Source organism: Eleutherodactylus coqui, chromosome 11 (assembly GCF_035609145.1).
Source record: "Eleutherodactylus coqui strain aEleCoq1 chromosome 11, aEleCoq1.hap1, whole genome shotgun sequence".
NCBI lineage: Eukaryota > Metazoa > Chordata > Amphibia > Anura > Eleutherodactylidae > Eleutherodactylus > Eleutherodactylus coqui.
In genome coordinates, this window is record NC_089847.1 from 63,909,270 (window position 1) to 63,926,137 (window position 16,868).

The 16,868-nt window shown below is 43.0% G+C and overlaps 1 protein-coding gene across 1 annotated transcript in view; it reads left to right on the forward strand.

The window, feature by feature from the left end:
• BCAR1 (BCAR1 scaffold protein, Cas family member) overlaps window positions 1-16,212 on the forward strand; it is a 167,087-nt gene extending 150,875 nt beyond the window's left edge. Inside the window, exons 5-7 of the mRNA XM_066582246.1 lie at window positions 1,158-2,375; window positions 13,274-13,363; window positions 15,218-16,212. Coding sequence (XP_066438343.1) covers window positions 1,158-2,375; window positions 13,274-13,363; window positions 15,218-15,727 — 1,818 coding nt within the window. The 3' untranslated portion in view covers window positions 15,728-16,212. The remainder of the gene's footprint in view (window positions 1-1,157; window positions 2,376-13,273; window positions 13,364-15,217) is intronic.
• Window positions 16,213-16,868: the final 656 nt, after the last annotated feature.

Below are 16,868 nucleotides of genomic sequence, written 5' to 3' on the forward strand. Positions count from 1 at the left end.
AGTATGGTTTAAGATTCCATAATATTAAAACGAGGGTTAGGCCTCCTTCACACGAGTGTTTTTACGCGGCTAATTTAGCTGCGATTAAAAATCGCAACCATGTGAGCCATTGGATTCCAATGCATTCATTCATATGGGCGATTATTAGCCAAGTAAAAACATCCTCCTGGGGGGAGATAGGATATCAGTGGCCAAATACGCCAGCTGATGTTTTGACACGGCCGGAAAGATAGGTCTTGCTCTATCTTTCGGCTGTGATCAGCTGGTGGCTCCCATAGGCTTCTGTGGGAGCTACAGGCAAAGGGAGGGGTAAGGGAGTTTAGCAGCGGATAGTGCTGCTAAACCATATCAGCTGGCTCTATTTAAGTAAAAGAAGCCATGTTGAGCATTTATGCCAGCCAAAGGAATTCCGGGCGGCAGCGTATATACACTGGTCGTGGCTTTTTCTTGCTCATGCGGTTTCCGGCTGTGATGTGAAAATCGCAATGCTCGTGTGAAAGAGGCCTTATCCAGAAGCAGGGACAAAGGCAAGCTGGGTCAGATATTCAGAAGGCAATCACATGTGTAGCACCAAAGCTTCACTGAATAGTAAGACTCAACTTGACAACAGGGGGACTGCAAAAGCTGTGTTATATATAGCCTTGCAAGATTAGTTAATATAGAACTGCTGATTGACTACTGACCCAGGAGCAGAGAGGAGAGTTGAGCATTACCTAATCTGGAATTACTGGCTGTGGTCACATATCAGAGTCAGGATAGCAGAAAGAATAGCAGAGCCTAGCTAGTCACCAGGATAAGATGGCTACGCAACTATACAGCCTTGTCAGAACGCGGTGAGTTACGTTCATGATACTAACTTTTTAAACGGTAGTTATGAAAAATTGTATAACTTGACTATTTAGATTGCTGTTTAATATTTCTGACTTTTTTTTTTGTTCCATCATGAAGCAGAAACCCTAATCAGAGACCCCAAATGGAAATGTGAGCAGAACCTTAAAGTGTAAAATGATTTACCAAGTCATTTCAGCTGGGTCTATTATCATGAATTTCTCAAAGCTTACTTACAAACAAAACCATAATGTCTTGCCGACAGAGCAATTTATGAAAACTGAAGCATTGGCTTAAGTTATTGTGACACTGTGACTTTGTTCTTACAGATTTACGATATTCCACCCTCTGTAAGCAAAGATGTACCAGATGGTCCTCAGAGAGAAGAAACCTATGATTTCCCACCCGCTTTTTCAAATCAGAAAATGCAGATTCCACCTCAGGCTCCCACTCACATCCATGATCCAGAGCCATACATTCCTGAAGATATCTATGATATTCCTCCTGCTGCTATCAAGGGCAATGATTCCACTTTTTCCCAAGAGATATATGATGTTCCTCCTAGCTTAAGAAAGACTGCTGGACAGAATTTCAATGATGTTTATGATGTTCCAAGAGAATTCCATAGTGGAAAAGCATCACTAGAGACCGAGGCAGATTACATATATGATGTTCCTCCTCAGGTAGATAGGGAATTCAAAGCAGTTGATGAATTGACAGGCAACTTCAAGAGGCTGTCAGCTTCAAGCACTGGTAGCACCAGAAGCAACATTTCAACCTCTTCACTCGATGTTATCCCAGTAAAAGAATCATCAGTCATACCACCAAAGACACCGGGGAAGGAGCTGAACCTTGATCTAGAGGTGGCAATGGAGCTTTTGGTAAAATTACAACATGGTGTAAATAGCTCAATATCCTATCTTATGTCATTTATAAGTAGCACTTGGAGAAGTCAAGAACAGATGGAAGTCAATGTGCAGAGCATCCAGGCTGCGGTAGAAGGAGTTAAAAACACGGTTAGGGATTTGTTGGAATTTGCCAGAGGAGCAGTAGTAAATTCGGCACAAGCATCTGACCGGACACTTCATGCCAAGTTAAGCAAACAACTACAGAAGATGGAAGATGTTTACCAACAACTGCTTAAGCATGGTCAGACATTAGACAGCTGTAACTGGTCCTTGAATGTCTTAGTAACCAATAAACAGGGCTCCTCTGATGACCTTGACCGCTTTGTCATGTATTCAAGGGGAATACCAGATGACACCAAACAGTTGGCGTCATTTCTACATGGAAATGCCTCTTTACTCTTTAAAAGGACCAAGCAACAACATTCAGTTGGAGATTCTCAGTCTGGACAAGATAATAGTAATCACTTGGTCAATAATAATAACTTGTCTGCTGGTCAAACTGGGCATACAGAAAAGGCTAGTATACAATCAAGGCCTCTACCTTCTCCACCTAAATTTATAACAGAAGAATCTCCTGACGGCCAATATGAAAACAGTGAGAGTGGCTGGATGGAAGATTATGACTATGTCCATTTACAGGTGAGACTAGTTAAAGTTTATCTATCACCAAAGAGTTTGGGTCCATTTACACGGGACAACTTTCAGGCAAACTATGCCCGACACTCGTCCTTGTGTGTCCGCGCTCCCGTAATGTCACACAGGAGATACTGGTGTTGGCTCGCTCACAGAGCAGCCAGCAGGGAGGCGGGGCAGTGCAGGAGATTTCTCTCCTCTCGCTCCCCGCCCCTCTCCATTGAGATAACACAGCTGCCATTCATTACTGAACAGTCGCTATTTAAACTGAACGATGAGCTGATTGTTCATTGTTTATGCTGCATAAATGATGGACGATCAGCTGATTGCTCATCGTTCAGTTTAAATAGTGGCAGTTCAGTAGTGAACGACTGCTGTGTTATCTCAATGGAGAGGGGCGGGGGGCAAGATGAGAGAAATCTCCTGCACTGCCCCGCCCCCTGCTGGCCGCTCCGTTGAGCGAGCCAGCTCTGCTAGCTTCTGTGCAACAGTATGGGAGTGAGGAAACACAGGGACGAGTGTCAGGTATCGTTTGCCCGACAGTCGTCCCGTGTAAATGGACCTTTTTACTATGTGTGCATATCTGTTCATTAATCAGCCCTTGATTCCTTGTTTAGGCTAGTAGCCTCCAACCACTTGCTTGGTAGACACACTGGGCTTGGGATCTCCTTCTGCGTGGTCAAACATAGAAGCCTTGAATTATGACAATATGCACTTGCGATAATATGACACCAACATTAAAGGGGTTGGCCATTTCTGAACTATTGATTACCCATCAATAGTTGATTACCCAACTATTGATTACCCATCAATATCTAAGGATAGATTGAAGAAGAAGAAAAAGAATTAGCACCACCCAAATAAATTTAAACAAGGTGCAACTACAGCGTTCGAGCAGGGCGCACCAATGTGGGGGAGACCACAGGTAAACAAGCTGAATGTCACGGGTGGCTCTCCGATCATGGCAAATGTGCCCGGCTCGGTCGCGCACAATGGCGAAAGGGTTATTATAGTCAACAACTATTAACAGTGATTTGTCACTCTTTACAGCACTCCAAGAGTTAATGATGAAATAACTGACACGTGTCGTGCTAGCTTTGATTAGCAAACTGGAAGTACACAGTTTACGTCAGCTTTTAGTAATAGTCTAAACGACAATTACAGTCTTGCAGTAATGGCAGAGGTATTGCTTTGCATTTAACAAGTAACGTTGCTCCACAGTTCAGTTCAGTACAACACAAATGAATCTTCAACGCTCTCTCTATGTGCATTTAGAGGTTACTCAGTAGAATTCCCACAGTCCTAGTTATTTGATAGGGCTTTGCTAGAAGATTACACGGCAGAAGAATGAAGTTGATTTAAGATGGGCCTCTTTCACTTTCCCTGAATTTACTTTTATCCGGTTTTTGTGTAACTCACTGTTAAGAAGATAGGTCCCAAACTTTTTCCTCCACATTACTTTTGATTCGGAATCCTTGCTTCTAACTCCAGGCAATGCTAGTTCTCCGCACACACTGCAGGACACCTCCTCCACGTCTTCCTCAGATGACTGCCTCCTCCCGACTCCCTCTAACGCCTCCTTTACTTCCTGTCTTAACTCAAGCACTTTCTCTCCTCACTCCTCCCAAGATCCTGCCTCGCCCTGCTATTTTCCTGCTCTGGACTCTCACACCATTCCCCTCTACCAATCAGGGTTTGCATGACAAGCAGCCTATCGGCAGCCAGCCGTTGCCAGACAGTTAGCTTTAGCTTGTGGAGAAAGGGGGAAACAGTTGTTTTTTTCAGGATTACAGCACCTTCTATGTCTCCTAGGAGCACATAGCTAGGTGTTACAGGACAAATGATTGCGTGGCTACCCTGGAGGACCTTCCGGACCTCTACACAACAATAAGGTGTCTAACTACAACTGAATTCCTCATAAACAAGCAGACCTATAACTAGTAAGACACACACTTCCAATGCAAAAAGTATAAAAAGTCTTTATTATGTTTAAATATAGGTACAAAACAGAGAAGAATATAAAAACATTTAAAAACAGGATGAAACCTCCTGAATCCCCATACAATAACGGTATTCAGTAAAGCGGCTTATACCACAAACCATATTATGGAGTGGATGGTAACAATCCAGTATAAATAATTACAAAACGTAATGAGGAAAGGGCATGAGCAGTTGATCTGCAGGGTCTGTTGCTTGGGATCCCTGATGATCAGCAGTTTGCTGGACTGCTGTCAGTGTTTATGAGGTCAGAAGCTGACAGTTCTGTATACTTGGCAGTGGCCCAGTTTTAATTGCAGGCACTTTTTGCATTAGATTCAATGGGAACAGTGCCTGCTTTAGCGATGCAATGTGTAAGGAGCTGTCAGCATGCACGATTGGTTGACTCAAGCATGCATGTGTATGGCGATGTTGGGCAAGATTGCTGTCAACAACTATCAAATGCATATGTGCAGTCTAAGGCCTCATTCACATGTGCAATGCAATTTTAAGTGTGCCGCATCATGGCCGAAAATTGCGTTGATGAAGAATAGCCACCATTGAGTCACGAGATTAGGTAGCATTTTCTCGGCCATTTACAAGGGCATATAACTTGTAAAATATGTTTCAGCAAGGAATTCCATTGCAGAAATCCTCTGAATGACTTCTAATTCTTAAATAGAGCCAGCTGTCTTTGTTTCCGAGCGGCGGATGCAGGTAAACTCCCTACCCCTCCCTATTTTTCAGCTCCCGTAGGAGTCTATGGGAGCCGCCAGCATTTTTCGTCAAAAGATAGGTCAATATGGGACCTGATTAAGTTGGTCCTCATTAAGCTTAAAGGGGTTGTCCCGCGCCGAAACGGGTTTTTTGTTTTTTTTAACACCCCCCCCCCCCCCCCCCCGTTCGGCGCGAGACAACCCCGATGCAGGGGTTAAAAAAACAAACCGGAGAGTGCTTACCTGAATCCCGGCAGTTCGGCGTCTTCATACTCACCTGCTGAAGATGGCCGCCGGGGTCTGCTCCCTCCGTGGACCGCAGCTCTTCTGTGCGGTCCATTGCCGATTCCAGCCTCCTGATTGGCTGGAATCGGCACGTGACGGGGCGGAGCTACACGGAGCCGGCATTCTGCACGAGCGGCCCCATTGAAGACAGCAGAAGACACGGACTGCGCAAGCGCGGCTAATTTGGCCATCGGAGGCCGAAAATTAGTCGGCACCATGGAGACGAGGACGCCAGCAACGGAGCAGGTAAGTATAAAACTTTTTATAACTTCTGTATGGCTCATAATTAATGCACAATGTACATTACAAAGTGCATTAATATGGCCATACAGAAGTGTATAGACCCACTTGCTGCCGCGGGACAACCCCTTTAATAAAAAAAAATTCTAAAGTTGCTAAAATGTTTTTCTTTTCAGGTGACCAGCTTCTATTACATATCCTCAGGGCAGCAGCCTAAACAGTACAATATATTTTATTTAATCCAGAAAGTACAGAAAAATGATGACATTATAGACCATAATGTGTCCCAGGCCCAGACAGTAAGACATATGGCCTCCTGTATAAGTCTTTAAGCAAAAATATTCTTGCTGCCGATACCAACTAATTAGAGTAAGTTATTTTTATTTCCTAACCTGCTCTGGAAAAACGGAAACCGGCGTCTGGACATGCAGTGGGCGCATATCAGTCTTTAGTATAGAAAGTGACTATCTGTGTTCCACTCTTCCACAGGAGGTGTCGCCCATTGGCTCTGGCCTTCATTGCTGAGGTAGAACATGAGCATCCCAAATATATGAATAGAACTGGGGTCCTAATAAAACCGGATTCATTTCTATCAGCTAATTTCCAATGTTCCACCATAGGCATTAGCAGCATAATTCTGGATATATGACATTTTTTGGACAATCGAATATTCGGATTCCAAGACTACGAATAAGTGTAAAAATTAAGTATTTTACTGGTCCAGAAAGCAATTTTGGAATTGGGTTTCTTCTCTGCACAATCCACTAATAGATTGAGAAATGTGAATCAACTCTATAAATATGATGAGTGCCTGAGAAAATAGAAGCATCCATCTCTATAAATGATAGGAGACATTTTCTCATCCCTGGCAGTAAAGTCTAATTAATCTAGACTTTAATTATTTCAATCATTCTGCAAACTCACGCACATCAATAAAGGAGCTGAGGCTTTCGTGCCATCTGGCGATAACTGCAGACATGTTCTTGAAATGCTGCGTCTGCTAAAATCAGTGTATCCTGTTTAGTTGGCAGGGAGGGTGTTTATTTAATGATATTTACATTGTGCCGTTAAAGGTCTGTCACTGTAAAACACTGAATAATATCTCCATATTGAGCAAGGTGCGCACAGCTGTTCTCAAAAATGGCTTAAAGGGGACATGTACCACCAGTCTGAATTTTTTTCCTCCTTTCATCCAAACACCGTAGGCTCTGTTCACATGGAGTTGTTATGACGAGGTTTGTGATGTGGAGTCAAGGCAGAATTTTCGTCAGTTTAGTATCTCATTGAGTTCAATAGGAATCCACTCTGTAATTCATATTTGAAATCACAGGAAAAAGAAATATTGATATGTCCATTCTGGAAACGGCCTGACATAGGGGCGGAGCTCCATCTATCTCCTCAATGACCCCGCCCCCACAACATGATAGCGATGTGCCCTTCAGCTTCTATATGGCAGCTTGTGGCAGGGCTTAAAGGGAGTCTGTCAGCTGTATGTGAAGTTATATACAGATAGCAGTCAATCACTGATAGCTCCGCCCATTGGACTGTTGAGAATGAGCAGAGATATGAATGAATGTAATACAAATTATACTGAATATTCCCCCATCAACTATATATCAATCTGCTCAGCTCCTCCTGCTCTATAACATGATGTCTGCAATTTGGACATGTTTGAACTGGCAGACTCCCTTTAATGGAGTTTTCCAGTACATTAGTGACAGTGAAAGGGATGAAGCATATATTAAGATAAAATTTTATACTCATAGAATCATAAGGGACCTCCAGGGTCATCGGGTCCAACCCCCTGCTCAGAGCAGGATTCACTAAAGGCCCATTTAGACACAACGATTATCACTCAAAAGCCATCTTTTGAGTGATAATTGCTGCGTCTAAATGAGTGCCCATCGTGCATCGCTGACTTCAAGCCAGCTTGAAAACCGTTGTTCCTGCTTATCAGGACCGCACACTGAGTGGCTACTTAGTAGTTTATGCAAAGTGATTGCTCAAAGCTGTCACTCAAACTGTCGTTTGAGCAATCATGTTTGCATCTAAATGGGCCCTAAATCATCCCAGACAGATATTGGTTTAGCCCTTGTTTGAACACTTCCATTGAAGAAGAAGCAAATGTAATCGTCAGGATTTGAACCTAGTCCATCGCCTTAACCACTCAGCTACGACTACACACTTGAGACTTATTTACTCACTTATCTGCCTAAGCACTGCTCCCATGCTGCCATTCTAGTCCTCCATGCAGTCTGTTTATCTTGTCTGCAGGCGGTCAACCACATGACCACTGCGGCCATTTGTGGGTACGAACACAGGAAGTCATCAGTGAAAAGTCCGGGGCTTCTACAGTAGAGAAGTATCCGTCGGGCTTCCGCCATGCTCCCTGCTATTCTCCCTAGTAATATAGCGCAGAATGCTGCACTATTTCATCTGAGATTTTGAGCCAGGTCTGCCCCGGAGCCCCCAACACAGATGTCTACAGAGCCTTATCTTTATGTCTTATAACATTTATAACTATCTATCAAGAAAATTGGAACTCTGACCACAAGAATATATTAAAAAACAAATTGTTAGACCTACAAATAACACGTTATTAAGAAGTGGACATTTTTTCCTGGAAAAATCCTAACATTATTGGAAAAATATCTTTACGTGAAGACTCAGAGTAGGAAACACAACATTTACACGACTTCTAATTTAGGTCTACGAAAAAATTTGAGGATATTTGAGACAAGTTCTGAATAAAAGTGACAGGATGTTAGGTTTCTACAGAATATGGAGGACTAGCATCACATCAAAGGCCAGGAACATTCATCTTTCAGTCTACTTATGGCTGATAAAGCTTGTTCCTGAACAGACTGGGAGTATTTCCCACAGACCAGACAATAGAGCAGCTGCCCACTTCCTTCTCGTTCCACTACATCTGAAGTTTGGGTTGTACACCCATGAACTTAAAGGGGTTGTCCCGCGAAAGCAAGTGGGTCTATACACTTCTGTATGGCCATATTATTGCACTTTGTAATGTACATTGTGCATTAATTATGAGCCATACAGAAGTTATAAGAAGTTTTTCACTTACCTGCTCCGTTGCTAGCGTCCTCGTTTCCATGGAGCCGCCTAATTTTCAGCGTCTAATGGCCAAATTAGATGCGCTTGCGCAGTCCGGGTCTTCTTCTTTTCTCAATGGGGCCGCTCGTGCTGGATGCCGGCTCCGTGTAGCTCCGCCCCGTCACGTGCCGATTCCAGCCAATCAGGAGGCTGGAATCGGCAATGGACCGCACAGAAGAGCTGCGGTCCACCGAGGGAGAAGATCCCGGCGGCCATCTTCAACCGGTAAGCAAGAAGTCACTGGAGCGCGGGGATTCAGGTAAGCGCTGTGCGGATTTTTTTTTAGGTCCCTGCATCGGGTTTGTCTCGCGCCGAACGGGGGGGCTGTTGAAAAAAAATAAAACCCGTTTCGGCGCGGGACAACCCCTTTAAATGTCTATTCCTGGGAACAACTGTATCATTGAGCGCACTCGGTCGCAGTGAGTGGGTTGTGCTTCTTCCCTGCCTTTGATATGTGATATGACTCTACAAATGTCTGTCATATAAAGGGAATGACATAAGTGGTAAAAGAGGGATATAATCTTATTACATGGGCGGAGATACAAAACTGCACGTCTATAGAGAATATAAAGGCTGGGAAACTTGGGCTCCCCACCCAACACTGCTGTGTGTTTTAGTGAACGTCGGTGTATCCTAACCCATTCCGATGTTTGCAAACTTTTAATAAAGCTTTAACATCTTTTAGATTTCCTGCAATCCATATCAGAGTTCTTTAGAGATTTCAGTTTTGTAGCGCTGGACATTTTAGCATCAGTGCCAAGAGCTAGTACAGCTATATTGGTGGTTAGTTTGGAAACAACCTCTTGGAAACTAATGGGAAAAGTGTCATTTTGTTTTTACTAAAACATAATGACAGAATAATAGTTTTGGTGAAGCTGATACAAAGATGACAACCAATGGGGCAGACCTTCTTGTCACTTGTACATAATCAGCTGCCACAACATCATTGAAAAATGGCACTGGCTTGTCTTCTTCCCATAGTGCATCCTGGTGCCCTTTCTTCCCCAGGTAGGTCATGCACATGCACCCAGCCATGCTGATAATACAGGAGAAAATGTGATTCCTCATACCAGGCCACCTTCCTCCATGGCTCCATGATCCAGTTCTCAGACTTTTATACACCAGAATCTGGCTAAAATGCTTTGTAAATTTCTCCCAAAATGTTAATATTAAAGTAAGTGGTTCGTACTCTGATTGGGCCACCGTCGCTAGTGGGGTGCCACAGGGCTCAGTGTTAGGCCCCATTCTGTTCAATATATTTATCAACGACCTGATCGAGGGGCTGCACAGTAAAATATCAATATTTGTAGATGATACAAAATTATACAAGGTAATTAATGCAACGGAGGACAATGTACGGCTGCAAAAGGACCTAGATAAGATGGGGGCTTGGGTAGAAAAATGGCAAATGAGGTTCAATACTGATAAATGTAAGGTTATGCACATGGGCAGGAGAAACGGATGTCACCAATATACACTAAATGGGGTACTGCTAGTGAAAAGTGGGATGGAAAAAGACCTTGGGGTACTAGTGGATTATAGATTAGACTGGAGTAACCAATGCCAGTCAGCTGCTGCAAAGGCAAATAAAGCCTTGGGGTGCATTAAAAGAGGTATAGGGGCGAAGGACGAGAGCATTATCCTCCCACTATATAAGGCACTTGTCAGGCCCTACATGGAACACTGTGTACAGTTCTGGTCATCGGTGCTCAGAAAAGATGTTACAGTGCTTGAGGGGGTTTAAAGAAGGGCAACTAAATTAGTAAACAGAATAAGAGAACTGGAATACCCAGAGAGGCTATCAAAATTATTTACCCTGGAAAAAAGACAGTTAAGGGGCGACCAAATAACTATGTATAAGTACATGAGGGGACAATACAAAGATCTTTCCCATGATCTGTTTATACCCAGGACTACGACAGTAACAAGAGGGCATCCTCTATGTGTAGAGGAATGAAGGTTTCATCCCCAACACAGAAGGGGATTCTTTACTGTAAGTGCAGTGAGACTGTTGAACTCTATACCTGAGGATGTGGTAATGGCAGAATCGATAGGGGAGTTTAAGAGGGGACTAGCTGTCTTCCTAGAGCGCTATAATATTACAGGATATAGACGTTAGGCGACCAGCGGGGTGGTTGATCTCAGATATTGATCCAGAGAATATTCTCTCGCTGCCATTATGGAGTCAGGAAGGATTTTTTTCCTCCAAATGAGCAAAATTGGCTCATTTGTTTTTTTTTGCCTTCCTCTGAACCAACAAGGGGATGGGGGAGGATGGGAAGGTTTGAAAGAGGCTGAACTAGGTGGACATTGTCTTCATTCATCCTAGCATACTATCTTGCTGTGTTATATAACTTATAAATGTGGACGTTTTATTCACATAAAACCAGAAAATACCTTTAAGAATTAAAGGGTCTTTCTCAAGAAGACAACTTTTGCACAGATGCCCAGCTGGATGTTAAAGAGTGGGGTCCCCTCATTATACCCTATTCTATGAGACAACACAGAACTGCTTCCATTAAGGTGGAGCCAAGCCGTCCTTGTATTACAGGCTTCTCACATGTTGTGACTATCACATTTTTTCTGTTATTATGAAAGACCTGGCAAAAGCCACAATCTGGCCACAATGTGTGAATAGACCTGCAGGGCTTGTTTACATGGCCGCCTAAACGGTCAGATTTTTCCGCAGTGGATCTGACAGTTCACTCCCAGCAGGCCTTCGAGGCTGAGCTTCGGCATTCTGCCATGGATTTTCATGTGGATTCACAGAAGGACTTAGCCTCATTAAATGGAGAAAATGCATGTGGAGCCTGACACGGATTCTGTGCGAATTTTACACGTAAAATGAGTCATGTTAATTGTTTTTGATTGCAAAGCAGATTCCAAAATCCACATGCAGAAAAATGTACACCATATGAACTACAGTGCAGATCTGCATAGCATTCACTAGAATGCCAAAGTGGTGTGATTTCAGCAAGGCCAAATCCTCAGCAAAATTCTGCCATGTGAACAAGGTCTTACGTGGGCAGACATTTATCATATTACATGGCTGATGCAGTAGAAAGGTTGGCTTACTGGCATTGATCAGCTGATCAATATCCATCAACTGAGGAAAGAGAGTCTGTGGCCTTCCATAATGCTGTATGGGGCTGCAGTTCTATAAATCTTCATTAGGCAGCACTATTAGGTAAGATGCTGCATACAGAGTTTATTGCTGAACCTCTTAAAATGTATACAAGTAAAAACGGTCTAAACATGAAATAACATGCAAGTTAACAATAACCAATTTCAGCACGGACTGCACTGTAGCCTTTACATTTAATAACTTAAATGTAAGCACAAACTAAAGTGCAGTCTGTGTCTGAATTTGGTTATTGCTAACTATGATGTTATTTTATATTTAGATTGTCTCTACGTGCATTTTTTTTTCTAAAAGTGTAACTTTACTTTCAAAAAACTTTTGGCATGTCATAGGGAGATATCAAAAGCTTTGATCGCTGGGGGTTCAGGTGCTGAGACTGCACTGATAGCTAGAACAAAGCAGCAGAAGTGCTCATCCAAGACTCTACTCTGCTCTGTTGAGCCCGTCTTCAGCTAGTGGGCAGTGACAATGCTTGGTTGAGCACTTCTGCCAATTCATTCTAGTAATCAGTAGGGTTCTCAGCACCGGGTTCCCACTGATCAAAACTTTTGACATGTCAAAAGTTTTTTGAAAGTAGAGCTACTCTGTAAATGAAGAGGTTCAATGCTAAACCAAGTGTGCAGTTTCTTATCCAATTGTGCCACCAAGTGGCGATTTACAAAACTGCAGCCCTATATTGAATAGCAATTAATTGCTTATCCCTGTTAAGACAAAACTGTGTTTTCTTGTAAATTAGCATCTGATTTATTGAACGGGGGAACCTCTAAGAGGACAAAAGGAATTAAGTTCTGGATGACTAGAATAACTGTTATACTTCCTGATTGTAGTTGTAAGAGAAATAAATACTTCAGTGCTACAAGAATAAGGCCTCACTCATACGGGCAGATTTCAATTGTGGAGGATCCACAGCAAAATGCAGCCATTCTAAGGCATGTACTTTTGCTTTTTCGCTTACTCTTGCAGATACAAATTGCATATTCCACGAGCGGTGGAAAAATCTCAGCATGCTCTATTTTGCTGTGGACTCCATGTGGACGGCATCCATTGAAGTCAACGGAGGCCATCTGACCTGCAGCCCATACGCAATTAACATTGTGTGCTGCGAATACCCACGTCATCGCTTAGCAGCAAAATACAAACATTTAAAAAAACCTGTTCTGCACATGACCGACTGTGAGCCGCTGCGGTCATCTGCAATACAAAATGTGCCCGTGAGGTACACAGGGTCGCCAGGCGGGCTCACAGGTGGAATACCACTGCAGGTCTCCTGCATGCGGAATCCAGTCTGCCCGTGTGAGCCCAAGAGCTTTTCATTATTGTGTGGGTGGTACAATACCCTGCTCATGTGCGATACCATGCATTACCGATAGTTATATGATAAATCACATTGAATTAAAAGTTGCATTATTCTCTCTCTGTCTTTTATACAGGGTAAAGAAGAATTTGAAAAAACTCAAAAGGAACTGCTTGAAAAAGGAAACATTATACGACAAGGAAAGGGTCATCTAGAGCAGCAGCAGGTAAGATACAGATATGTACACTGTAAACTGGACAATCAATGCATTAGGAACGGCTAGTATGTGATCTTGTGATCAGTAATACGGTGCCACGGTATCACTGCGTCACGATCTACTCTCAGATAATATGCCAACATCTCCTCTGCGCAGTACAAGAAAATATTTGGCAGTCACGGATAAAAGTGGGGACTTGAGTGACTGACTGCAGGCAGATTGTTGGCGCCCAGAGGTGTGGTGCCAGGATTTCTGAAGCAGTCGGACTTGTTGGCTGCTCCTAAACCATGATATCAAGAGTGTACCAAGCCACGGGTGGTTTATCCCGGAAGCGAGCATGTGGTATCTCAGCAATGACATGCCACAGTGGACCAACCAACCCAGCAGTAGAACAGCGGTGAAGTTAGAGACAAATTTCTATAATGATCATGTGGCATCATATCTTGCATTGACTGGGGTTCAATAGCAGAAGACCAATATAGCTGCTCCTGATGACCCAGTGTCATTGTCAACAACGCCCTGCATGGGCATAGGAAAGATATCAATAGCCCTTGGACATATGGCAGAAGTCGTCTGGAATGACGATTCCCATTTTCTGCTGAACCATATGGATGGCCAGGTCCACATCTGGCGTAAACTGCATAAAGCTGTGTCCCACTGGTGCACTGTTGGGGTTCAACAGGCTGGTGGTAGTGGCCTAGAACCATTGGTCATCTTACCACAATCCTTGAATGGTGAACGCTCCTCAATAAGAGCGCAAAAAACAAATGAAGCGCACATGGATGAGATCCGAGTGCACTCCATTCTTCACTGATAATTGCTAGGGAATTTTAGAAAGAAAGCTAGGCTTTGTTCAGTTTTTTTATGCATGTATAAAAAAACAGATGGCACATAAACAATGCGCACACAACGCATCTATATGTCCAAGCATATACACACATAGTGAAATTTGTCCATTTTTCATGGATTGAAATCGCACACGCCCTTGTGAATGAATCCTTAGGAGAGTCTGATAGAATCACAGATAGAGATCCAGGGAATTTCAAATTCACTGTAGCAGCCGAGTGGACTCATAAGGCACCGGCTGCAGTCATTGAATGGTCTAGCCCTGAGTATCAATATAATGGATGGATAATTGGATGGACGAACAAATAGATAAATAAATTAGACCTAGATGGAGCTATATCACTCCAATTGTATAAAGGATATCATGAGAGAATTTCCCTAAGGATCCATGCTCATAGCCATATTATGGAGCTAAAACCAGGGGTTTTATTCGTGGATTCTGTGAAAATCCACCCCAAAAAAGAGTGCAATGCTTACTGCATGTTATATTACAGAAGGCACCATACAGTGACCGGCAGAGATTCAGTGTGTTGTTGTATTGGGCCCTTACATAAGATGTTGATGGGTGTATGAACCCTTAAGTTATGTTCACATGTCACTAATTTGCTGCGGATTTTCTTGCACATTTTTATGCAGATCTGCAGCAGATTTTACCTTCTCAATTGAATTCAAATTGAAGGGATGAAATATGCTGCAGATCTGCACCAAAGTCCGTGACAACATTTTCAGCACATCAGTGACGTGTGAATGATCCTTACTGCAATTTGATGTGAATATGAATAGAATGATTTTTGCAATGCGACAACCCACAGACCAGTTTGTTCAGTGGTTTCCACATGTTGCATCTGGATTATTGCCTCTCTGTAACTGATGGCTTAGTTTACCCTTGTGACTGCCCGCACCTCTGTGATTCTCAAAAGACTAAGATGTATCTGTTTTTTTAAATGATAGAAATAATAAGCTAAACGTGTTACAACTAAGAAAGTTTTCTAATTTATTCTGGTCTTAATACTTCAGCTGAAGCAGTTTGAACGTCTGGAAGAAGAGGTTGCACGGCCCATTGAGAACGATCTGTCAAACTGGACGCCACCACAACACTACAGCCAAGTTCGTAGCACCCTGAGCAACTCAGACCGGCAACTGCTTCTCTTCTACCAAGAACAATGCGAGGCCAACGTCACTACTTTGACCAATGCCATTGATGCCTTCTATAGCTCCATCAGTAGCAACCAACCTCCCAAAATTTTTGTGGCCCACAGCAAATTTGTTATCCTTAGTGCCCACAAGCTGGTATTTATAGGGGACACATTGTCACGCCAAGCCAAAGCTCAGGACATCCGAAACAAAGTCACCCACTACAGCAACCTTATGTGTGACAAGCTCAAGGAGATAGTTCTTTCCACCAAAACAGCAGCACTTCAATACCCATCTCCATCAGCAGCCAAGGATATGGTGGAGAGAGTCAAAGACCTCAGCAACAGCACTCAGCAGTTCAGGATGGTTCTTGGGCAGCTAGCCGCTATTTGAAGATGCAGTTGACTTTATTGTCTGGAGATCTAGTCCAGGTGTGACAAAGAGATACTGTGAGGAGCTGTTGGCTCAGCGAGTCAGCTGTAAATCCTCTGTAGAGACGTTTGATAGACTTTGATGCCATCTCTTTTAAGTAAAATTAATTTTAAGTGAACTGCAATTGAGATTTATCCATGAAACTACACTACAGCCTATGCTACATTTACGGAGGAATGTCGGACTACAATTAGCTCTTAGCTAAACTTGTAAATATTTCAGACTTATTCTTGGATATCAGATTGAATTACTTGTCCATTCCATGTCCCTAATTGTCACCAATCAGACCATTTCTGGGGCAGTTCATTTCATTCTAAATTGTGTTTTGAGCTGCTTTAGCATAAACGCTTTCCCACTGGAAGACCTCCACCGCTGTGGGAAACAGGTGAAATACAGAGTCCGAGGCACTCATTCATTCTTCATAATAAAAGGGTTGTTATTTCTTCCACACTTGTCAGTGACGTACTATAACAGTTACCATCTTATGATATGTGAGACTGTAGGGTAAATTATAAGAAATGATAATGACTTACAACCAGAAGATGCATGCTTTGTGAGTTTTGAAGATGAAGGTTACTGTACTAATTTTTAAAGAGGTTTTCCATCCAAAGGTGAACATACTACAGAGGCAGCTATGGGGTCCTGGAACCAAAGGTCCAGTCTAGGTCTAATAGCACCAGAAGGGAGCCCAATTTTCAACCTTCGACACCCTCCCCCCCCCCTCCTGCTCCTTCCATATATGTATGTTTGGTCTCCATCTAAATGTATTGATTAATATGGCAATAAGTGATAGTGAAAAGTATGGTTTCAGCACTGACAAGCCACTTAGTGCCTTCTCTGCCCTTGGCTTAGTACCAATTTTCTTTAGCATAAAGCCCTGATAATTGGAGACTAGTTGCTTTGGTTTATGTTGCCTGGCATCCCTTATGTAAAAGGATGCAGCTTGTAGGCAATATTTTCCTATCAACTACTCTGTCTTAAGTTGGCTTTACATTTTAGAAGGCTGTTGGCCAAATACTTTTCTAACAGCTATATATCCTGACCCCTCATAGAAACGTTGGCTTGTCCGGGTGTGTATGTGTTCTGAATTGGAAGAGGAGAG